At 32.6% G+C, this 20,652-nt stretch overlaps 1 protein-coding gene across 1 annotated transcript in view; it reads right to left on the bottom strand.

The window, feature by feature from the left end:
• The window catches only part of LOC106465623 (protein zer-1 homolog), a 45,408-nt gene that overhangs the window by 4,227 nt on the left and 20,529 nt on the right, over positions 1-20,652 (bottom strand). The window contains exons 10-14 of the mRNA XM_013925858.2: positions 16,945-17,035; positions 10,992-11,062; positions 5,335-5,382; positions 3,583-3,650; positions 1,492-1,689 (exon numbers count right to left, since the gene is read on the bottom strand). Of these exons, the coding sequence (XP_013781312.1) occupies positions 1,492-1,689; positions 3,583-3,650; positions 5,335-5,382; positions 10,992-11,062; positions 16,945-17,035 (476 nt within the window). The remainder of the gene's footprint in view (positions 1-1,491; positions 1,690-3,582; positions 3,651-5,334; positions 5,383-10,991; positions 11,063-16,944; positions 17,036-20,652) is intronic.

The raw sequence follows: 20,652 nt of genomic DNA on the forward strand, positions 1-20,652 counted from the left end.
TCATCATTCAACTTTTACTATACAGTTTGAAACAATTTTAGATCAAACATGAAAAAAAAAGAAGACTATCTATCACATGTAAGAAAAATAAATCCCCTGAGTTTGGCAAAAAATGTACCATGTTTTCCATTATAAATGTATCTACATTAGATGATATCCAAACTCTCATGACATTTCACTTGTTTTTCAGCAACAAAATAACCTGCTGTGAAGTGTATGTCATTTATATTAAACTACTTATTCGTGTCTTAAAAAAGAACATTTCCTCACTACAGTTGACAAGAAAAAAGTATATCCTAGGGTAGGATCCAACCTGTAATGCTCTGTACATTACACTTTAAGTTGCAAACTAAGCATGTTTTTCTAAACATAGACCTCACCACCTGCATGGCATGGCTTTGTTGGGAGAGAAAGATGAAAATCAGCCTCTCCCCAAAAAGTAGGCAGTAGTAGTTGCACACAAAATATACTCTATCATTGGCTACTCTACCGTTTGACAGATAATAGCTAAAACCAGTGACATTGAACAGACAGTTAAGGTCGCACTGTAGGTACTATGTACATATGGCATGGCTTTGTTGGGAGAGAAAGATGAAAATCAGCCTCTCCCCAAAAAGTAGGCAGTAGTAGTTGCACACAAAATATACTCTATCATTGGCTACTCTACCGTTTGACAGACAATAGCTAAAACCAGTGACATTGAACAGACAGTTAAGGTCGCACTGTAGGTACTATGTACATATGAGAAAAGTGATAACTATAAGAAAAACTTTGTCAACGTGAAAAAATGCTAAGTTATAAAAAGAGCCAAGCCATAAAAGTGGAGATGAAACAGACACAAACTAATTTAGAAGAAACAATTAAGGCAGCCTTGTACTATTACTTCAATTTTTATTAGTAGTAGTATTAATATCATTATTATTGTAAGGCATGTTACGACATTCAAACTGTAACTCTTACTTTTCATCCACTGGAATCAAACAAACAGAACAACTCAGAAGAAATCTTGGCCCACACTAAGCAAGTAGGCACAATTGTAAAAGCTATGTGGACCAAGGTTGTCTTAACTGTTCCTTCTAACTTCTCTTGTATGTTTGAATGTTTTTGTTACAGAAAATTATACAGTAAGTGTTAAGCCTAATTTGGAGTCTGAACATCATTTTTTTTTCACAATATTTTTTAAAATTCAATAAGACTTTGAGAATACTAAAATAATAAATGAAAATGATAAACAAGGCTACTGGTTTTAAAGTTTTTCAACATTAAATAATCAACAGACACAGAATGAATATTTTGAAAGATGCAAGATATCAGATTTGCTTCTTTCAGAAAACTCATGATCACAGAATTTATTAAAATTAGAGAAAAGAATTAAACTTTCTTGAAAATTTTTAGGCTTCTGACTAAATCTAATCCTACGAAAAGCTTGGTTTCAGCAAGTGAACAAAGCATGCATTATTTAATTAGCAAGAGAAACAATCCCTGACTTACCTATAATGAATTTTTCGTGAACTATCCAAATGCCATCTCTCAATGGCTTGAACCATTCTTCTCAAAACATCCTCTCGTTTAAGTGTGGTAATAGAAGACTCTCTCCAAGCTTCTACACCATCTGAAGCAATATGAGAAAGTATTCCTGCTGCATTGTAACTAACTTCAATACCATCACTGGTACTGTCTAGTAGATTACTAAAAAAAACAAAAAACAGAACATACTTTTAATCTATAAAATAAAGAATGAAATAACCAAGGGTTTAATCCAGACTTTGAGAATGGACCTATAAAATGGTCACTAAGTCTTTGGAGAAACATAATATAATACATAGAATATGGGGGAAAAAAAAAGATATTAAACATACATTTAATAATGCTGATTGGACCTAAAAAAGTGAATGAATTTATTAACACAATGTAATATCTTCAAAACAGTTGATAAACTCAGAAACATTTTACTTGAAATCTCATACATATCAAACCTTAAAAGTACAATTTTAGAACTGCATTATTATATGCACGCACAGGTGTCTATTTTCGTACATGCACGTGCAGGTGCATTTTTTGGTACATGCACCCGCAGGTGCCTATTTTAGAGCTGCATTATTATATGAATAATTCAATTAAGAAAGTATTTCTAAATGTATCTCAGTTGAACATCAAAAGATAGTTAAAGAACAAAAGTCCCGAAAGTAAAAATATTTAAAAATACACTTCAACATTCATAGTCTGTGTAAAAGTTGACAAAATTTTTTTCTTCAACAGAAACATAGAAAAATTGGATATTACTCTCATGCAGTATAAACCTTATGAGTGACTGAACTAACTTAAGAGAATATAATTTCTTAAACATACACTTAAAACAATTGAATGTAAATATTCGAATGCTTATTTTGCCAACTAAAACAGTCGACACCTTCTATAAAACATACAAACAGGCTGACTAATTACATACATTAAAGGCCAGTTTCAGTGATGCAACCTTTTATGATTTATCATGATTTGTCATGAAGATAGAGATTTGTCTTCCAGAAAAGAACACTTATTTGTTTGTTGTTAAGCACAAAACTTCACAAGGAGCTATCATTGCTGTGCCCACCAAGATTATCGAAACCTGGTTCTTAGCAATGTGAACCCTCAGATTTACTGCTGAGCCACTAGGGGGCTCCAGAAAAGAGAAAACAACTCCATTGTCAAGACTACATTTGGTCATCCACTTGCAAGAAAGAAATATTTCTGATAACTTAGGTCAGGTCTTTTTTTTACATTGTATTTAACATAACCTCTTTTTATTTATTTAATTTGAAAATATATTTACTTATTTATATATTTCTTCAGTCTACTTGAACCAACTACAGCCATGCTATGCTTCAAAAAAAGACTCATTAACATGATCAACCAACACTATTGTCAGCCACAGTTTCAGATACTGTTATAGGTCCTTCAATTTCTAGGAGACAGCTACCAGAAAAGAGATAGTAGTTTCCATTGTGTGAAAATTGTTCATAAATGAATTGCAAAGTTTAAAATACAGCACAATGAGAGATGAGCAAGGTATACAGTCAAGATTACTTGGTGCTGCATGTCAATAATACTGCTCTAACAAAATAACACAGTATGTTATTGTTATCAAGAATGTTAAAATGACTCAGTAAAACAGCATATAAAGTCCGTATGATGAGTGCACTTACTGCACACTGCGCAGCAGATGCAACAGAGATAAATTAACCAGGATATATATAGAAAAAAGCTTGAACAAATGGACTTTGACACTTTTATAAAATGGAAGAGGTGTTTAAGACAGCCAACTATGTAACCATCAAAAGGAGGCCATAATTTTACTGACTTCCAAAAACTTTCAGAACTGCAGATAGTCAATGACATCTCAATGAGCAGCAGAATCTACTGCAATTAAAAGCATGTATGACATTCATCTTTAAAGTTTCTGGTACTTTGTATGGTGAATTAAAACAATTTAACTATAAGTTAAAAAATGTTTTCTTTATTCTTCTGATGCTTCACTTATTACAAACTAAAAGCTAAATTTCTGTAAGTTTTTTCTGATAAAGATGCCAGTTGCCGACCTACCAGAACACTTGAATGTATTCTTCTGTCATAAGCCTTGGTCGTAATGACTTGACTTCTGCCACATTTCCCTATAAAAGTATACATAAAAAAACTTTTATAGTAAATATGCTTTATAAAAAATAACATTTAAAATACACATTTTGTTAGCTACTGGTGACATGCAAAGCATCAACATATCACATAAAACAATAAAAAACAAACACCTATTCATTTAAATTAGGCATCATTTTCAGAAACTTAAGAAAATAAACTGCTAAACAAAAGCTTAAAACAAGCACAACCAAGTTCAACAAAGTGCAAGATGCATGCTATCCTATGCTATTTCTTATTTTTAAACATTGGTAAATTTGAGCCAGACAGAGCTGATAGATATGTTTGTATTTGTTAAATTAAAAGATACTCATATTATAGAAAAGAGCACTTTTTCTATTTGGTTTTATTATCATGCATTCTTTAATATAAATACTAGGTTAAGTTTACTAAACTAACAGCAGGTGTATGAAGTAGTATGCAGTGGCTTTATGAATAAAATTTGGTTAAAGGAAAAAAAAACAGGATTTTTTTTTCAGCAAACACTTACTTATTATAAAACAGAAATGCTCTTTATGAAATAAAAAGTGACCAAAACTAATCAGATATTTGTTGATAAGTTATTATCGAAAATTAGCACAACAGAATCAGTAAAAAAAATCTTCTGGAAATTCTAAAATGTAAAAGTTCTGTAAAATTTGCTAAATAATACTTCACTGCAATAACTCCTAAGATATGTTCAATATTTGTATATAGTGATATCATGCCAAAATAAACTATGTGAGAATTTTGGTGAACTTTAAGTGAATATTTTTGAAAAAATTTAAGTAATCTTTTATGCAACTGAAGAATCTGAGAATAAAAGGTTTGAACATGTCAACAAATTAATTTAAATGATGTTTTACCAACTACTACAAATCAACCAATCAAGTACTGCACACTTCATTATTCCAGTCACACACATCCACAGTAATGGTGAGGAGTCTCAACATGTTGATAGCCCTAATGACACTGGCAGTCAATAGGCCTAAAGTCCAAAGAACCAACTGGTAGCACTTCAAAGCGGCTTAATGATCCAAAAGAGTCGATGGTCTAAAAATACTCTCCTAAAAAAATACTGGTTGTGCACATCTACACATTGCCTTGATACTGGTGCACATGAAAAAATTCATTCTGCACAGGGATTGAAAAAATTAGAGGGAACATTGACTTGGTCCCCTTTCTATTGCAACTGGAACAAGCAACAAGAATATAAAGGAAGGCCAAGTTTTTTTCTTGTCTAACGTAACCTCTTTTACATGTTTATATATTACTTGGCTCTTTTTAGCTATCATACCTTTATATGGCTGCCCCATTTATTATAACTCAGCTGTTTTTATGCATGGAAAATGTTTTTGTTTAGATATATTTTTACCGTACATATAGAAACACACAGATATATGCAAAAACATTTTTGAAAAAAGAATTATAATATTACACAAATATTACAAGGCAATATAATGAAAACTCAGCTCTTGTATATATTTTAATGTGTGAATAAAATATTTTACCCAGCAGTATATGTACATACTGGTTTCTTTAAATTTAGATTTTTAAAATAGGAGTTTTATGGGAAAATATGAGATAAATGTATGTAAAATGAAACCTAGAAACCACAAAATAAAATTAAAAACTTATAGCAATCAAAGAAAAATAATGTACTAAAAATATTTACGAGCTTACCAGTAATCCCATCATGTTACCAAGCAGACTTGCCTTGAATGGGAATGTCTGAAAAAATAGCCAAAGTAGGTTAAGTACCATATGTTAATTTATTCGACCTCATAAAATAATACTTAGTAATACATTAAAATAAAATAAAAAACTTTACATGTACAGATCATGTATCCAATATGAAGTCATATTTACATTATTTTGCAATACTGCATTAGGTTTTATATTAAATAACACAGATGAATTTTAAAAATAATTTAAAGAAGAAAGAATTCTTTGCTTGTCATTAAAAACAAAACTATACAATGGATGATCTGTGCTATGCCCACTGCAGGTATCAAAACTTGATATTTTGTGTTATAAGAACTTAGACTTACTGTGGAGCCACCAGAGAGCAGAAGACAAAAAAAAAAATCTGTGAACAATGACCTTCATAATGCATATTTTCAGGATGGTATAAAAATATATACATTTATTTTTAATTCAACTTTAAAATCACTGTTAGGATGTTTCTATTTAAATCTATTTAAAACTGTCTATAGATATATAAAGTGAACAATTTGGACTAGGGATGGACTAGGGTGTCAACCGGGACTGGGTTCCTCCCCCCCCCCAACCAAAAAAAAAAACATACACAAAAATGAGAAACAAAAACAAAACTGACGGTTATTACATTCAACCGGATAATCACCAATAGAACATTCCAGTTTTACTTTCAGCTTTCAAAATTAACTAACAAAAATGTGCACACCAGTTTGCAGAATGCCTGTATTTGTGGAATTTGTTTAAATTGTACTTGATGAACAACAGAATTTTGGTGTTTTCGGGTAAAAGCCTTGACCTTTTGTGTGTCATAATGTTGCCAGCGGTGCTAAAAGCCCATTCGCTGTCTACACTGGTCAGAGGTGCAGTGAGATAATGCCTTGCCATCCTGGCCATTGTGGGAAATCGAGTTTCATTTGACTTCCAAAAGTGAGGCCAGTGAAAGTAAACACAGAAACAGTTATATTGACATGTTTTAGAATCATTATTCCAATTAATGCCTAGCTCCAACTTCTCAAACCCTAACCCCTATTGTTCTCAAAACTCCACCTTCCACAGAAATCCACTTCTCAAGCCATATGCCTGTTATTAACCTCTGTTGTTCTCTGAATCCCCAACTTTCAGTGGTCGGTCAATCTTTGTTGCTCGGATCACAATTTTTTAACCAAACCAATTATTGACTGTAACTTTCAGTACTGTGTAAGTTGCCACAAAGATTAGGACTTAGATGCTATTTTCAATTACCTGGATTTGGCTGTTTTTGACTGACACTCAGCTGGAGCCAAGTATTACCGGGTAGCCCAATAACTGGCTTGGGCCAAATATGTCACCAGGTACCCGTGCATTCCTAATCTGGATCTCAATAAGGTACTTCAGGATGTTTATTGACAAAGTTTACAATGCTTCTAGAATTAACCCTATGTGCATATTGACAGTCTATTGGACCAAGTTCATATTGAATAATTAATGTTTATTATAAATTCTATTTTTCCAAATGCACTTAATTTATCTTCACAAAATTTATTAAGTTTTCAGTAAACACTACACATGTTATACACAAAAAAACAACTTTTTTAATAAAGAATTTTCAATAAAGATTTGTCTCTGAATTTACTTTAGTCAATCTGACCGAGACGTAACTAGTATAGGTGCAAGGTGTTTTCATGTTAAGAATAAAAATATGCTTTTCTTATTCTTAAATTTTTTCATATTTCATTTGCATAACCTCTAAACCTCCTAAATGTATAACAAGCTTTTTTAGGAAAACTATATTTTATCTGTTATTTTTTCTACCCTAATACTATATAGAATTGGTTGATTTTACCAACCTAGTAACCACCACAAAAAATACAAAATAAATCTAAATTACCTTTTATAGAATGACTGCAGATTGTAACAGAAAATTAGTTATTTATCATAAAAAGCCTCAATCTTGTAACACTTAACATCTGTTTTAATTTTATTGCTCTTTGAACCATGTCTAACTACTAAACATGTATAAAGAGAAATTGCCCACCTAGTAAATAGCTCAAATTACAGTAAATAAAATATTGAATTACATAATGCAAATACAGCTTGCATGCATACATCACTGATAAATTTCATTTAATTTTCTTTTAGTTTATGTTTTCTTATCTAACCTAATAAGTTTTTAATTTATAAATTTTAGTTGCTTTTATACTAAAAAATAAAAAAACAACAAGAAATTTAGTACTTACATGTATGTCTTGTACTTTTTATTGCACTTGAAGTCTTGAGAAAAATTAACTAATCTTTGGTAGGTTTATCGTTTTACTTTACTGAATTTTTACTTACTCCAAATATACAATTAAGAACACAAAATAATAAGCACAAAGAATACAATGTCCTATAACTATTATAACTTAACTGGCTTTATAACTAAGCTATAAATGCATTAAATAATTCCCTTACAATGTTTAAGGTATACTCAGCAATAGCGATTTTAAATCTGTAGGCCAAATAATTCAAATGCTGTCATCAAAACAAGCTAGAATTATATGTAGTAAGTTAAAATCTCTTTCTATTGATTATGAATAAAATAACAGCAAACATGAGAGAGAGAGAGAGAGAATTACTGATATTTTTTTAAAGGCAGTATATGTAGGATGATGTGGCATGCGAGTTTGACCTTCTGGTTTGTCTCTGTAATTCAAGATAATCAATTGGAGGCTATAAAATTAGATTATGTCTCAGCAATATCTATACTATAAGAATCTGAAATAAGGATGGGAAGAATGTTTAACTGAGCAAAAAAAAACTCGCATGATACACAGAAGTGAAGACTGAGAACTTATTTAAATATTTCCTTTTGAAACTAAGAAATTAAAACTTATATTAAAATACCTACATTTTGATGTCAAGGTTATTGACATAAATCGATGATAAAGATGTTTAATTAAATTTTGAATGTAACTGTGATGTGACATGCACACTTTGACCTCCACCTCTACACACATGATTAAATGTAAATAACAGTACAATTCCAAATGGATAATTTTATACTAAATTCACAAAATCATACAGAACTTATTTCATTATTAAATATCTCTCTCTCTTATTAGTTTTTGTCATAAAAACATTTCATTTGAAATACTAGTGTTACAAAAATGTGCATTTTAATACAGAAATCATTACAATATACAAAGTAGAAATTACGTGAAACCCAATGTTGTATTTTATGCATCACAAGAAATGTTTATGTAAAACAGTTTAAAATATTACAGGCTGTAAAATTCCTGAAGAAATGTGCTTTCGTAACAAAGATTGCAAAACAAGCTCACTGTCTAATAAAGTACAAATATCAGAAAAAGAAATTTAAGTAGTACCTTACAGAACACCTTGTATTATAATATGAATAATAGTGCTTAAGTTTAGTTTAGCTTCAAATAAAATCAATTATACAAAAGTTAATATCACTCTTAACATATTAAACCTAGAATACTAGATTACACATGGTATTACATACCACAAACTGAACTATAAACCTACAACCAGTGCATCACATCAACACAGTGTTTGTTTAGTACTCATACATACTGGTTATTCTGGTTAATCCACAATATATGTTTGTTGAGATTAACGTGAAACATACAGTAAGTTGTATTGAAGAACATTAATGTTTACAAAAAACATAGTTGCCGAGTGAATGAAAATAAAGTGAAAAATAACATGAAAATTTTGAAACCTTTTTTATACTTTATGTATGATAAGTTTCAACAGAATATTTAAAACTCTAGAGTATTTTTGTCATTCTTTAATCTACTTTATAAAGCAGAAATAATAATTTGCTTTAGAATTTTATGCAAAGCTGCACAACAACTATCTACATATAGCCATCCCTTACTCTGGATTGATAAATTAGAGATAAGGCAGCTACTTAACAGCTCATCAATTCTCATTTGATTGCCACTCTCACAGCTCCAAAGTACAGAGCATGTTGTTTTAGCAATAGGTTGCAAACCATGAAACTGAGGACTCATGGTCCACACACACAATAACCACTAGACAAACCTAAGCCAGCATAAAAATTAACTGGTTGACAAGATACAAAACAATAACACAACCAGCTATGGAATGTTACATGTGAAGGTTTAGTTTACACCTAGATATTCAAAATTTTCTGCATAAAAATAACAATTTCCTTGGGATTATCAATAATACCAGTAACATTTTATACACTCTACTGTTTTCTAGTTTTGTAAAATGAATGCTTCATAAATTAGAGCTGGTTAAATGGCACTCTTAATTACTACCACATGTGTATGTTGGTGAATAATCTACCAAGAATCTTTATAATATGTTTACTGACGTAAATACAACTGTGTAAGAAAAACTGATAGAATACAACTAATTATTGTGTTTCAAATACAGTGCTTTCTATTATTCAGAATTATTATTATTACATCAAATATGTTTGTATATTACATTTAGTTGCTTACATAGATTGACTTTAATGAGTATTAAGGTTTAAACTTCACCATAATCAATTATCAAAACAATCCAAAAAAAAAAGATGCTAAAAGTTTATACCTCTTATACACTTTGAAAATGATGGTAAGGCACAAAAATTATAGGCAAACACACAAACCGTACATAGGTACACCAAAACTGTTGACATCCATATTATTGTATTTCCTTGCTTCTCACGTCATTATTCATAAAAAAATTATTTTGAGATGGTAAATGAGAAAACTTATTCAAATAATTAAAAAAAAGATAAACATGAATATCATGAATTTCCCAAACTTACTTAATATACTTTGTATTGTATAAAATTTTAAAATCCTAAATACAGTGGGCATAATTTTCAAAATATAGCAAAGTATTCATGCCATAAGATGCTGAATTAAGTCCTAAAAACATTCTAATAGTTACCAATAATACATAACATTAAATGTTTTGCATAAATAGTGTGATCCCCAATGTTTGATTAACTTGGTAAACTAATTAAGCATATTTTTTTACCTCAAAACAACATCTGCATAATTATTCAGAGCTTTTTAACAAGAAACTTTTTACTTTCTTGGATTCTCTAAAGTTTATTAAAGATTCAACTGCATGTATGTAATTAATGACTCTTGGCTGATGAAACAATATGTATAATTGTCAGTATAATTTATGGTTTCATTAGCTTTGTATTTGAAAATACAATTCACTGTATTCCATTGTAATTCACTTCCATATATCTTTTTTGGTGAAATTTCCTTGTCTATAATTTCTCTAATTTTTTTAAGTTTGTGGTACTTGTTCTTATTTTCTTTCTGTTATTGTTCATCTCACTAAGTTTTGACTTACATTGCTGAAGCAAAATGTTTTATACCTTCATATACTAACATTCAACTGAAAATTTTTTAAATCAATTACTTAGATGATGAAATATTTTGTAATATTTCATTAAATATCTTTTATTGTTTTGCATCTAGTATACACTTAATATACTATGTCTAATGAAGAACTCAAAAATGTACTTGGCATAATTCAAACAATGGTGTAATCTTAACTAAAAAGTCCACACTGTTTTCTTCTCAAAATAATACAAAACTTTAAATACAAGTATAAGTCACAATGAAACAAAAATAACTTTTTACAAATGTTAAAATTACCTTTAAACATTTTAAAACCAGCTTCATTCCTCTACCATCCAAAAACCGTTTACAGTTAGCAGGTGTCTCATCTGAAAATTACAAAAGCACATCAAATCATCAAGTCAATTTCACATTTTAAAAATAAATAAAAATGTCATTTAAAACATACATTTTAAGTAAAAACTACAAACTTTTAACAATTTTGATAATACTGTGCATCAAGATATATTTTTAGCATTAAAGTAATGTGTAGTAAGAAGAAACAATATAACACTTTATGTTAAAAACATTTTTTATACTAAGTCTTTAATGTTACTTACATGCAAAAAAGAAATATACCAAGGAATGTATTACAAAAGATTCTTAATTATACACAAACAACAAAAAATAACTTCAACTTTGCTATGAATGCAGCAGCTCCCTAAACTTTGATTTCTAGATTCTTAAGGAAAATCACCAAACACTCTTTTACACCAAATGATACTCATTTCTTTACAAAATGTTTTACTTTGTTTTACAATGAAGACATAGAAGTCCAAAATTCTGAGTATTTTGGAGTTCAAAGCTGCTAAACCTGACCTTAAAGTTAACATTTTCCTTACCTGAAAATGTATTGCCAATAGAAACTCACCTCCACATACAGTTTAGCTTTCTTCCTCAGATGTTCACGTATTCTACCAAAAGCCTTGTCAAAACTCCCACCTAATTTAACATGATTTCAAGTGAATTTGCACCACTGCATGATTACATAATCATGCTGTAGAAGCCCTCCATCAATAGAAGTGCAACACACTTCCATGTGCAATAACTCCCCTTACTCTTTCTCACTCTTGAATCCTCATTCCTTGACAAGACAATTAAGCAATTTACATCACAAGTGGGGAAAATGGATGAGAAGGTTTGTGGAGGTTTCTATCAGAAATAAATTTTCATGTAAGGAAAATGTTAATTTCCAAGATGATAACTCACCTTAGCAAACAGTTTAGCTAGAATCCCACATTGAGATGGTGGAGGGACTGGTGCAAAATGTACCTAGATGAGCTCCCTTCAGAAATTGTCGGAAGGAAGCCCATTGGGTGTGACCCCCTATTGCAGGGTCTCCATAGGAGCACACCTATGGGAAACCACATCTCATCTCATCCAGGGTATACTCTTTCCCATATTGTAAAGGGAAAAGGCAAAGAAGCCGGACCTGTGTTGCAGGGATGGACAAAATTGGTATATGGCTATCTGACTTCTTGCACATAAGTTGGGGATTCTTGGAGAAAGAGCCTGGATCCCCATCAAGGAAGAAAGGAATAGTCTGGATAGAGGAGAAGATAGATGTGATGGAAGGGAGTATGAGAGGAATCAATGGCATAGACTTCTGAATAATGGCAACCACAGATGAGAATGAGAATAAAAAAAAAAGTCTTGAGAAAAAGGTGATATGTGAAACAAGATGCCAGCTGTTTGAAAGGGACTTAGGTAACCACTTGTAGGACCACACTGACATCCAAGTCAAGCATGGAGACTAGGAGGGGGTCCTGTGGACAAGGAAGGGAGGAATGAAAGCGGGTGGTAAGGAGAGGAAAATAACTTGCATTACTGGGAGAAGTGAAAGGTGGTAGATAACATTACCCAATAACCAGTGATGGAGGAGACGGACAAGCCACATTTGAACAGCCAGTTAAAGGAGGTTGCAAGATGTTACAAAGTGGGTCAGTGAGAAGGGAAGTGGTGATGTATAGAACAATGGCAATAAGCTGCTACTTACATTAGTATTAGGATAAAGCAGAAGGGTGACAAGAGTGAGACAGTATGAGGCTACATGATGAGATAGCTTGGCTTCATAAGCAATGGACTAGACAAATCCTATATGTGAAGATGGAGGGATGTCACTCCGTGATGAAACAGTGATGTGTGGGTTGGAGAGGAAGAGATAGGATGTTGGGAAGATGAAGAGGTGAGTTGGTTAAAAGTTGAAGGAGAAGAAGAAACTGAGATTGGGATAGCCAGTGAGGAGCCACTTACAGGACCCTGCAAGGAAAGGATGATAAGAAAAGAGGGAGCTTGGCATTAAATGGAATGGCAAAGGCATAGATCTGGGGAGTTCCAAGTTTGGAGCAGATCCTACAGAATGCTTGAGAATGTAGAGCCCATTCTGTGGGCAATATGCAGTCCTGTCAAAAAAGTCAGTTGAAACACGGCTCAGTGCTCTCAGAAAGTGACAAGCTATCAAACATAGCCAATTGGAATGGGTACAAAAAAGAAGGTCCAAAGCAAAAGAATTCTTAAAGCAAAGGGTCCTGAAGTGAGAACACCCTTGGTGCTTGATGTATGACACAACCAATGAATTGTCTGAATGGATTATTACTATTATTATCTATAAGAAGTGGTAGGAAATGAAATGCACGTCTGATGGACAGCAAGAAATAAAAGTGCTGATGTGTAAAGAATGATGTTCCAAGGACCAAGTGCCTGAAGTCAAATTGTGATTCACAGACACTCTCCAACCTGAGAGGGAAGCATTGGTGAAAATGTGGTGGTCCACTCTGGGAAGTATGGAACACCAGAGGTAGTGCTGATGTGGTCAAGCCACCAAGTTAGTTCCTCGAGTAGTGGAGGAGGGAGGTGGATGAGTAAGGGCAAAAGATCCCTGGAAAGGTTCCATTGGTTGTGCAATGTCCACTAAAGGAAATGCATATATGCATGACCAAGAGACATGGGTGTTTCCAGAGATGCCATGGTTCCCAAAAGAGAAAAACTCTTGTACAGAATGTGTAGAAGAAGCAAAAATGTTGGTGACCAGATGCTCAAGATCCTACAGATGAATGGAACAGGGTTGAGCATGGTTGAGACAAGAGTTGAAAAGAATTTCAAGGTGAATAAGATACTGAGTAAGCATGAGGAAGGATTTGGATATCTTAACAAGCTACCCCAGTCGAGCAGCCTCATGAAGAAGGACTCCACCTGGAAATGAACAAAAATGGAACTGCAGACCCTGATTGTGAAGATGTTGAGTGAAGGCCTCATAATATGGTTGAAAACATCTGGGGCTGATGCTATGCCAAACAGAAGAGCAAGGAACTGGAATATGGGATCCCAGTGAATAAAACAGAGAAAACTTCTGGAGAACGGGGCAATCAGAATGTGTAGAAAGGCATCTGAAACATTGACCTTGGTCATCTGCAGGCTTGTGGAAAATGACCAACAAAGAGAGAAAAAAATTCTTCATCCAAAAGTGCAGATGACCAAAGAATGATTGAGGGTGAAGAGGTCTATGACTGGACACCAGTCCCTGGTTTTCTTGGGAAATATGAATAAATGGGAGCAAAAACCAGAAAAGAAGTAATGTACCCTCTCTATGGCATGTTTCTCCAATAACTCCACTGCCATTCCCTTGAGATGTTGAAAATAAACAGGATCTGAGGAGAGCACAAGGAGCATGCTGTAACTGAAGAGATGGGGGAAGAGAAGTCTAGAAACTTCCTGTGGGTGAGAGCCTGAAGAACCCATCTGTAAGCCAATGAATGTTCTCATAGAACTGCAGAGTGTGATGAACCAGCCCTCATGGGTTCCAAACCTACAGTTAGGTCACCACGACTATGTTGGTGAGTTTGACATTAAATGGAAGTAGGATGGGTAGAGGTGGGAGGCCTGGAGACCAGAATGAAAAGATGAATGGTAGAAGGTCCAGAGCAAGGAACAGATGTGACAGAGTGGGGTTGGGACAAACAGGAAACCAAAGAGATTATGGAGGATTGGTGGTGGGCTGCTTTAGCCTTTGATTCCAAGGAATCAAGAACTCCACCAAAACACTTCGATGGAAGAGAAATGGGGCAAGGCAAAGGTCGCAGAGAAAGGTGAATTGGAGTTCTACTTGGGAGAAGAGGGTATCCCAACTCAACAGATGACCCAAGTGAAAAGAAAAAGGGCAGAGGAGGTGGAATAGAGATGGATAGAGATTTCCCAGAAAAGTTTTCTGGAGATCAATGAAGAACTTCAGTCATAAAGTGAACAGTGGAAAGGTATTGAAGAAGGGTAGTGAGAAATGTCAGTTAGATGAGGGAAGTGAGGCATAAGAGAGAAAGGAATCAGCATGTACTACAATATCAGAAGAGGGGGGAAATACAAAAAAAAATGTCACGAGGAATAGAGTTGTGTAGGAGCGAATAGGAAGAATAATAAAATACTAGGTTAAGTGGAAGAGCAGTAGAAACCTGTGAAATAAGTTCCTGAAAGTTAGTGCATGCCTAAGAATTTTCTTCAATGGGCATTTATTCCCAAGGCAAAACTTAGAGGTGGAAAATAGCTTTAAAATTCCTTCTCTTCATTGTCAGGTTCAAAGTTAAGGAAGGGAAGTTAGTAGAGGGTATGGAAGCAGAGGGTCCAGGCTATATAATGGACCCCAACTCACATTGTACTATGGTCATCATGTCTTCCACAGTTAAAGAACTTCAGGTGGCTACTGTTGTAGTATTTTCTGTGGGAGGATATTCTTCACTCACACTAGAAGTAGGAGAATTCACATTGAATTGTGAATTCATACTGAGTACAAGTGAACTCAAGTTGAAGCAATATTGCAAATCTCAGCAAATTTGAACACATCAGTACACAAAATCACTGAGGAAAAGAATGAGAATTCAAGGTCATGAAAGAGTAAATGGGATTATTGTGCATGGAGGTATGTTGCACTCCTACTGGTGGAAAGCTTCTTCTGCATGGTGACATCATCATGCAGTCAAATTCACATGAAATTAGGAAGGAGCTTTCGCAAGGCTACTGGCAAACAAATCTCTTTGGGAGAATACATGGAAAGATGAGTATAATAGCTACACTGTGTGAGGGTGAGTCATCATCTTAGAACCCTGATTTGTAAAACAAAATTAATTATCAATCTCTTTCAATTTTTTTATATTGGATTTAATATCACATATGCCAACGAATAAAAACCATAATTAAATTTTACCTTCCTAAAAAAACAGTTGCTTATTTAGGATAATGGTTTTCTGCAAAACATAATCATTAAATTTCATTAATCACAATCTGAGATTTTAGGAAAAAGCTTATGTATGAGTAAACCCCCCCCAAAAAAAAACACCTTTTTTTTTCAGAAAATTATGCGATATAGCATTATATTATACATAAAACCTATAGAGCCAATAACTTTGCCCAAAATGAGCTCATAAGGTATTAGTGATTATAACCAGAATTATAACAAATATGCTTTGATGTAATTTAAAACTAAAACTAAATAAAGATGATTATCCCTCATCTAAAACACGAAATTAAAAGCATCAAGAATGTCAAATGAAATAAAAATTATGCAAACTAAGTGTGATTCATATTTATTAGCTCAGTTTAGGTTTTAATTTAAAAAAAATAAATTTTACACTTAATAAGCTTCATGTTTAAAGATTTTTATTTAAAATTACAAGTAATTTTTACTAGTAAAAAAGTAGATTTGTTTGTAGAATAAAAAATTGATGCCTGTGTTTTCCTTTATCTTTACTTTCTTGCACTTTCTGTGTTTCTCATAGTCTGTTCATTTGTTATTTTCAGAGATGTGTGCATAACAAACTGCAACTGATACCACTGGCTAAGACATATAGGGTTGTTTTACTATTTCATATGAATGAATAGTTTCAAATAAACATTCATTTTAACCCACAATTCAGCATGAGACCTTAAAATAAGGCTAATTTAAGATCTATCAACATTATAACTATTTTTTTTGTGGTAACAATTCAAAGGTCTTTTTGCACATAACTCCTACATGCTGATGACTAGATACTATGAGTTGAAACATTGCAATTATTAAAGTCAGATGTTGCCTACTGTAAAAGTTCCTCACTAATCATCGATGCTCTTGTTAGTTATTTGTGTTGTGGTGTGTGTAAAGTAATGTGCTGAGAATTATGATTTAATTTGCTATGAAACTTTTGTCTATGCAGTTTACTTTGAATAGATTCAAAACTGGACAGCTTACCTGTTAAATTCCACATGGTGCTCCAAGCTGTTTCCATAACCTCGTCACAAACCATTCTATTCAAATGGTTCTCAATCAACTGAAGCATTACCTTAAAAAGAAGACAGTTACAGTTCATTATTTTCATTGCATAAAACACCATTCAGGTTTTAATGATACTTCAAATGTATTCTAATTTTAAAATATTATATTGTATGAATCACCTGACATTTATCACAACTTTTGAACACCTCAAAAGTCATAAGAATTTAAGTACAGCCAAGATTTGTCAGAAAACTGGTATGTACGTGTAAAGGTCACACTGAATATGTGTAAATGGAAAACTTGCATATCCTCCAGTTCTAACTTAAAGAATCTATGGCAATTGTGTATACTGTCCAGTTTATTTGGCAGAATTTCTGTCAATAGGTGGTGGGTCAGTGAGTTGAAGTGTCAAATTATGGTTATCATGAAATAATAGAGATGTTGGAACATTTAACAAAAGTTGTATCTTGACTTTACAATAAAACAGTGTAGAAATGCATGATTGTAACATTGATACAACAAATTATAAAATAAGTAAATATCTATACATTAAAATCCACATTAGTTAACAAAACGTCTAATAAGTAAAATCTAGTGTGTTTTTTTTTGTCAATTTAGTCATTTTTTTTCTACAGAAATTGTTGTGCTTCAGTAAGGTAGGCTACTCTTTGTTAAAACAAAGCAACCTACTATATATATATACACGCACACGCACATACATATATATGACACTTGGGAATACATCAATGTTTAATCAAGGCAAACTATTATGAAACTTGGACTGACAGAAAATGTTCAATCTCTTGTACTTATAATTTTTATAAGAACAACTTCTTTTACAGAAATACCTTTGGTGTCGTTGGCCACCTGATTAAAACCATTCTTTTGTACTTGCACTCACATTTACCTCTAAATTCGACTCCATGATGTTAGGAACAGAGAAGAGCTTATGTACATCTTGAGCTTAAGCATGTACATGTAAGTGATGAAAGAGTAATGCACATTTACTGCCTTATCATGTAGGCATGCTGAATAATGTGCACCTTGACTGGACATTGTGAAGATTTTACTGTTTTATTTATTAAACGTTTTCCTGTTTACTAATTGAAATTTGTATGTTCTTCATTGTTTCATTATAAAGTCAACAAAATCTATTGTTAAATGTTAAAAAATGCACGTCTTTATTATTTCATGATGACAACCTTAATGTGACACCTCAACTCACAGAAATTATATATATATATATTAACCAGACATTATGCAAAATTGATTCATAGACTCTTAAAGTATGCACATTATCCAATGATATCTAATGATAGTGCTTTCATCATAATATAAACATCAACTTGTATATAATTATTGTAACCAAATATATATATATATATATATACAGAGATATCTCAAAAGTAAATAGACACCATGAGTTTTTCAATAGTCATTTATCTCGCATTATCAACTTAACAACAATGTTTACAAATATGCATCAGTACTTAGTCGATTTGCCACTAGCATTTTTCAGTGCTTTGACTCGTTCTGGCATGGAATCGATGAGTTCTGCAATTTTCTCCTGTAGGATCTTGATTCAGGCTTCACGCAAAACATCAAGTAGTTCTCCACGGGATGCTGGTTTTCTGGAAATTCTTCTCACTGCTCAAGCAAGTATGGCCCAGACATGCTCGATGAGGTTCATATCAGGTGACTGACTTGGCCATGGGAGCCGTTGGATACCTTTCTTAATTAAATGACTATTGAATAAACATCGTGGTGTCTATTTACTTTTGAGATGACTCTGTATGTGTATCAGTACATGTAACAGTAGAGCAGGCAGCAGTGATTTAGTCCAATCTTTGTTATTATATTTGTGCTGAAACACAGTAGTAAAAATAATTATGGAAACACAAATACAGGAGTCACAAACAATGAGTAACAACAACTACATGGCAAATTTACTAAAGGTACAAAACATTGCTGCAGAAAACATGAAAGAAAAGTGAGTAAGTTATACAATACACTAGAATTTTGTATGTGAGCTCTTTGCTTTACACAGAGTATTACATCTTGTTTTCATGCTGTCACACTGTTTATCAATGTATGATTGTGAAATATTCTTCCAAGTGTGTCCTGTATAACACCTAACAATTCAGCCATGCCTTTTGATTGCCTTTCAACCTTTTCAGATTGTATACAAGTTTATACAGCCTCAAAAATGTTAATATCAGGACTCCAAGCCATGGTTGTGTGTGTGTTCCATTTTCTTATTTATCAACAAGATATTGTTTCACTACGTTTGTTGTATGCTTGGGATCACTGTCTCGCTGAAAGATAAATTTCCACCTAATAAATCCTTTTCCTGATAGATCAGAATATGCCTGTACCAGTCAGCGAACAGGATGTGATGCACCCCCAAATCTGTACCGATTACCCCACTATATTTTAGTGTTTTATACATTCACTATGACAGAGTTCTCCTCTGCACTATGGAACAAACTGTCATTGATTGTTGATGAACAATTCTGCCAAATTAATATATTTTCACAGATATGTATTAGATAATTATGACAATATCATGACTACAATAAATCTTGGAACAATGTATTTGGTTAAAAATACAATTTTACTTTCAAACTTAGAGATTTTTTTGGTATATTTTGAGCAAAATAAAGGTATTTATAGATTTTATGTTTTGCTGGGTGGCCTGAGTATATGTATTTTAAAATGCATAAATATATGTCAGAGTAGATAAGCATATTTTAACAAAGTAATCTTAGTGGAATTTCTTAGTTAATCATCTGGCTCTCGCTACGGGTCTTCCTATAGTCAGGGGTCAAAGGGCATGTCATCAAATTGGTAGACTTACTTTCAAAATGTTATTGATCTACTATTTTATGAATGTATGCCAGTAAGTTTGGTGTCACACTGTACATTATAATTCAAATTTCAGCATTATACATTAGTCAATTTCTTAATTTAAAAATAAATATTAAAACAAAATTCCTAAATATCAATTTTTATGTGTCACATTGTATGTTGAATACAGCTTTGGTTCAAATTATATGTTTGTGATGTCCAAATACAAAGTCTATAGTTTCTTACAAATTAGAAACTCAAATTACCAGTATTGACAAGCTAGAATATAAAATAAGAACCTCCTATCTTATCTATTTGCTGAGATATTGCTATATTTAGTGAATCAAACACAGTGGCCCCACCCACCTCTTTCCATTTTTGGAAATGCTTGCTTATGTACACCTACTTCTGTCTATGACTTGTGAATAACCAATTGAAAGCTCAGAATGCCCCTCTGGTGATTTTCTCAGTCTCTAGAAGGTGGGAGGTTCCCAAGATTATTTCTTTGTCTTGAATCGTAGAAGGAATTTGGTTATTTCAAAACGCATATATAAAACCTGAAAAAATTTTGTTTTACATCCTCCACATGTAGGCAAATGAGTACAAAGTTTGTAAGTAGAAAAAAATCATTGTTTTCTAAATTTCTTTATTTACTGTTCTATGTTTATGAAAAATAATTGAAATTTACAAACGTATTTGTAAATAGTAATAATATATATATGCATATGTAATACATTATAACCAGAATGTCACTGTATTTTACAAAATACTGGTTCACTAGAACAAAGCCAAGACAGGTCACTTTGTAAAGGCCAGGCTTATATTACTGGATATGGT

The sequence above is a fragment of the Limulus polyphemus genome, unplaced genomic scaffold (genome assembly GCF_000517525.1).
Source record: "Limulus polyphemus unplaced genomic scaffold, Limulus_polyphemus-2.1.2 Scaffold2002, whole genome shotgun sequence".
In the NCBI taxonomy this organism is placed as follows: domain Eukaryota; kingdom Metazoa; phylum Arthropoda; class Merostomata; order Xiphosura; family Limulidae; genus Limulus; species Limulus polyphemus.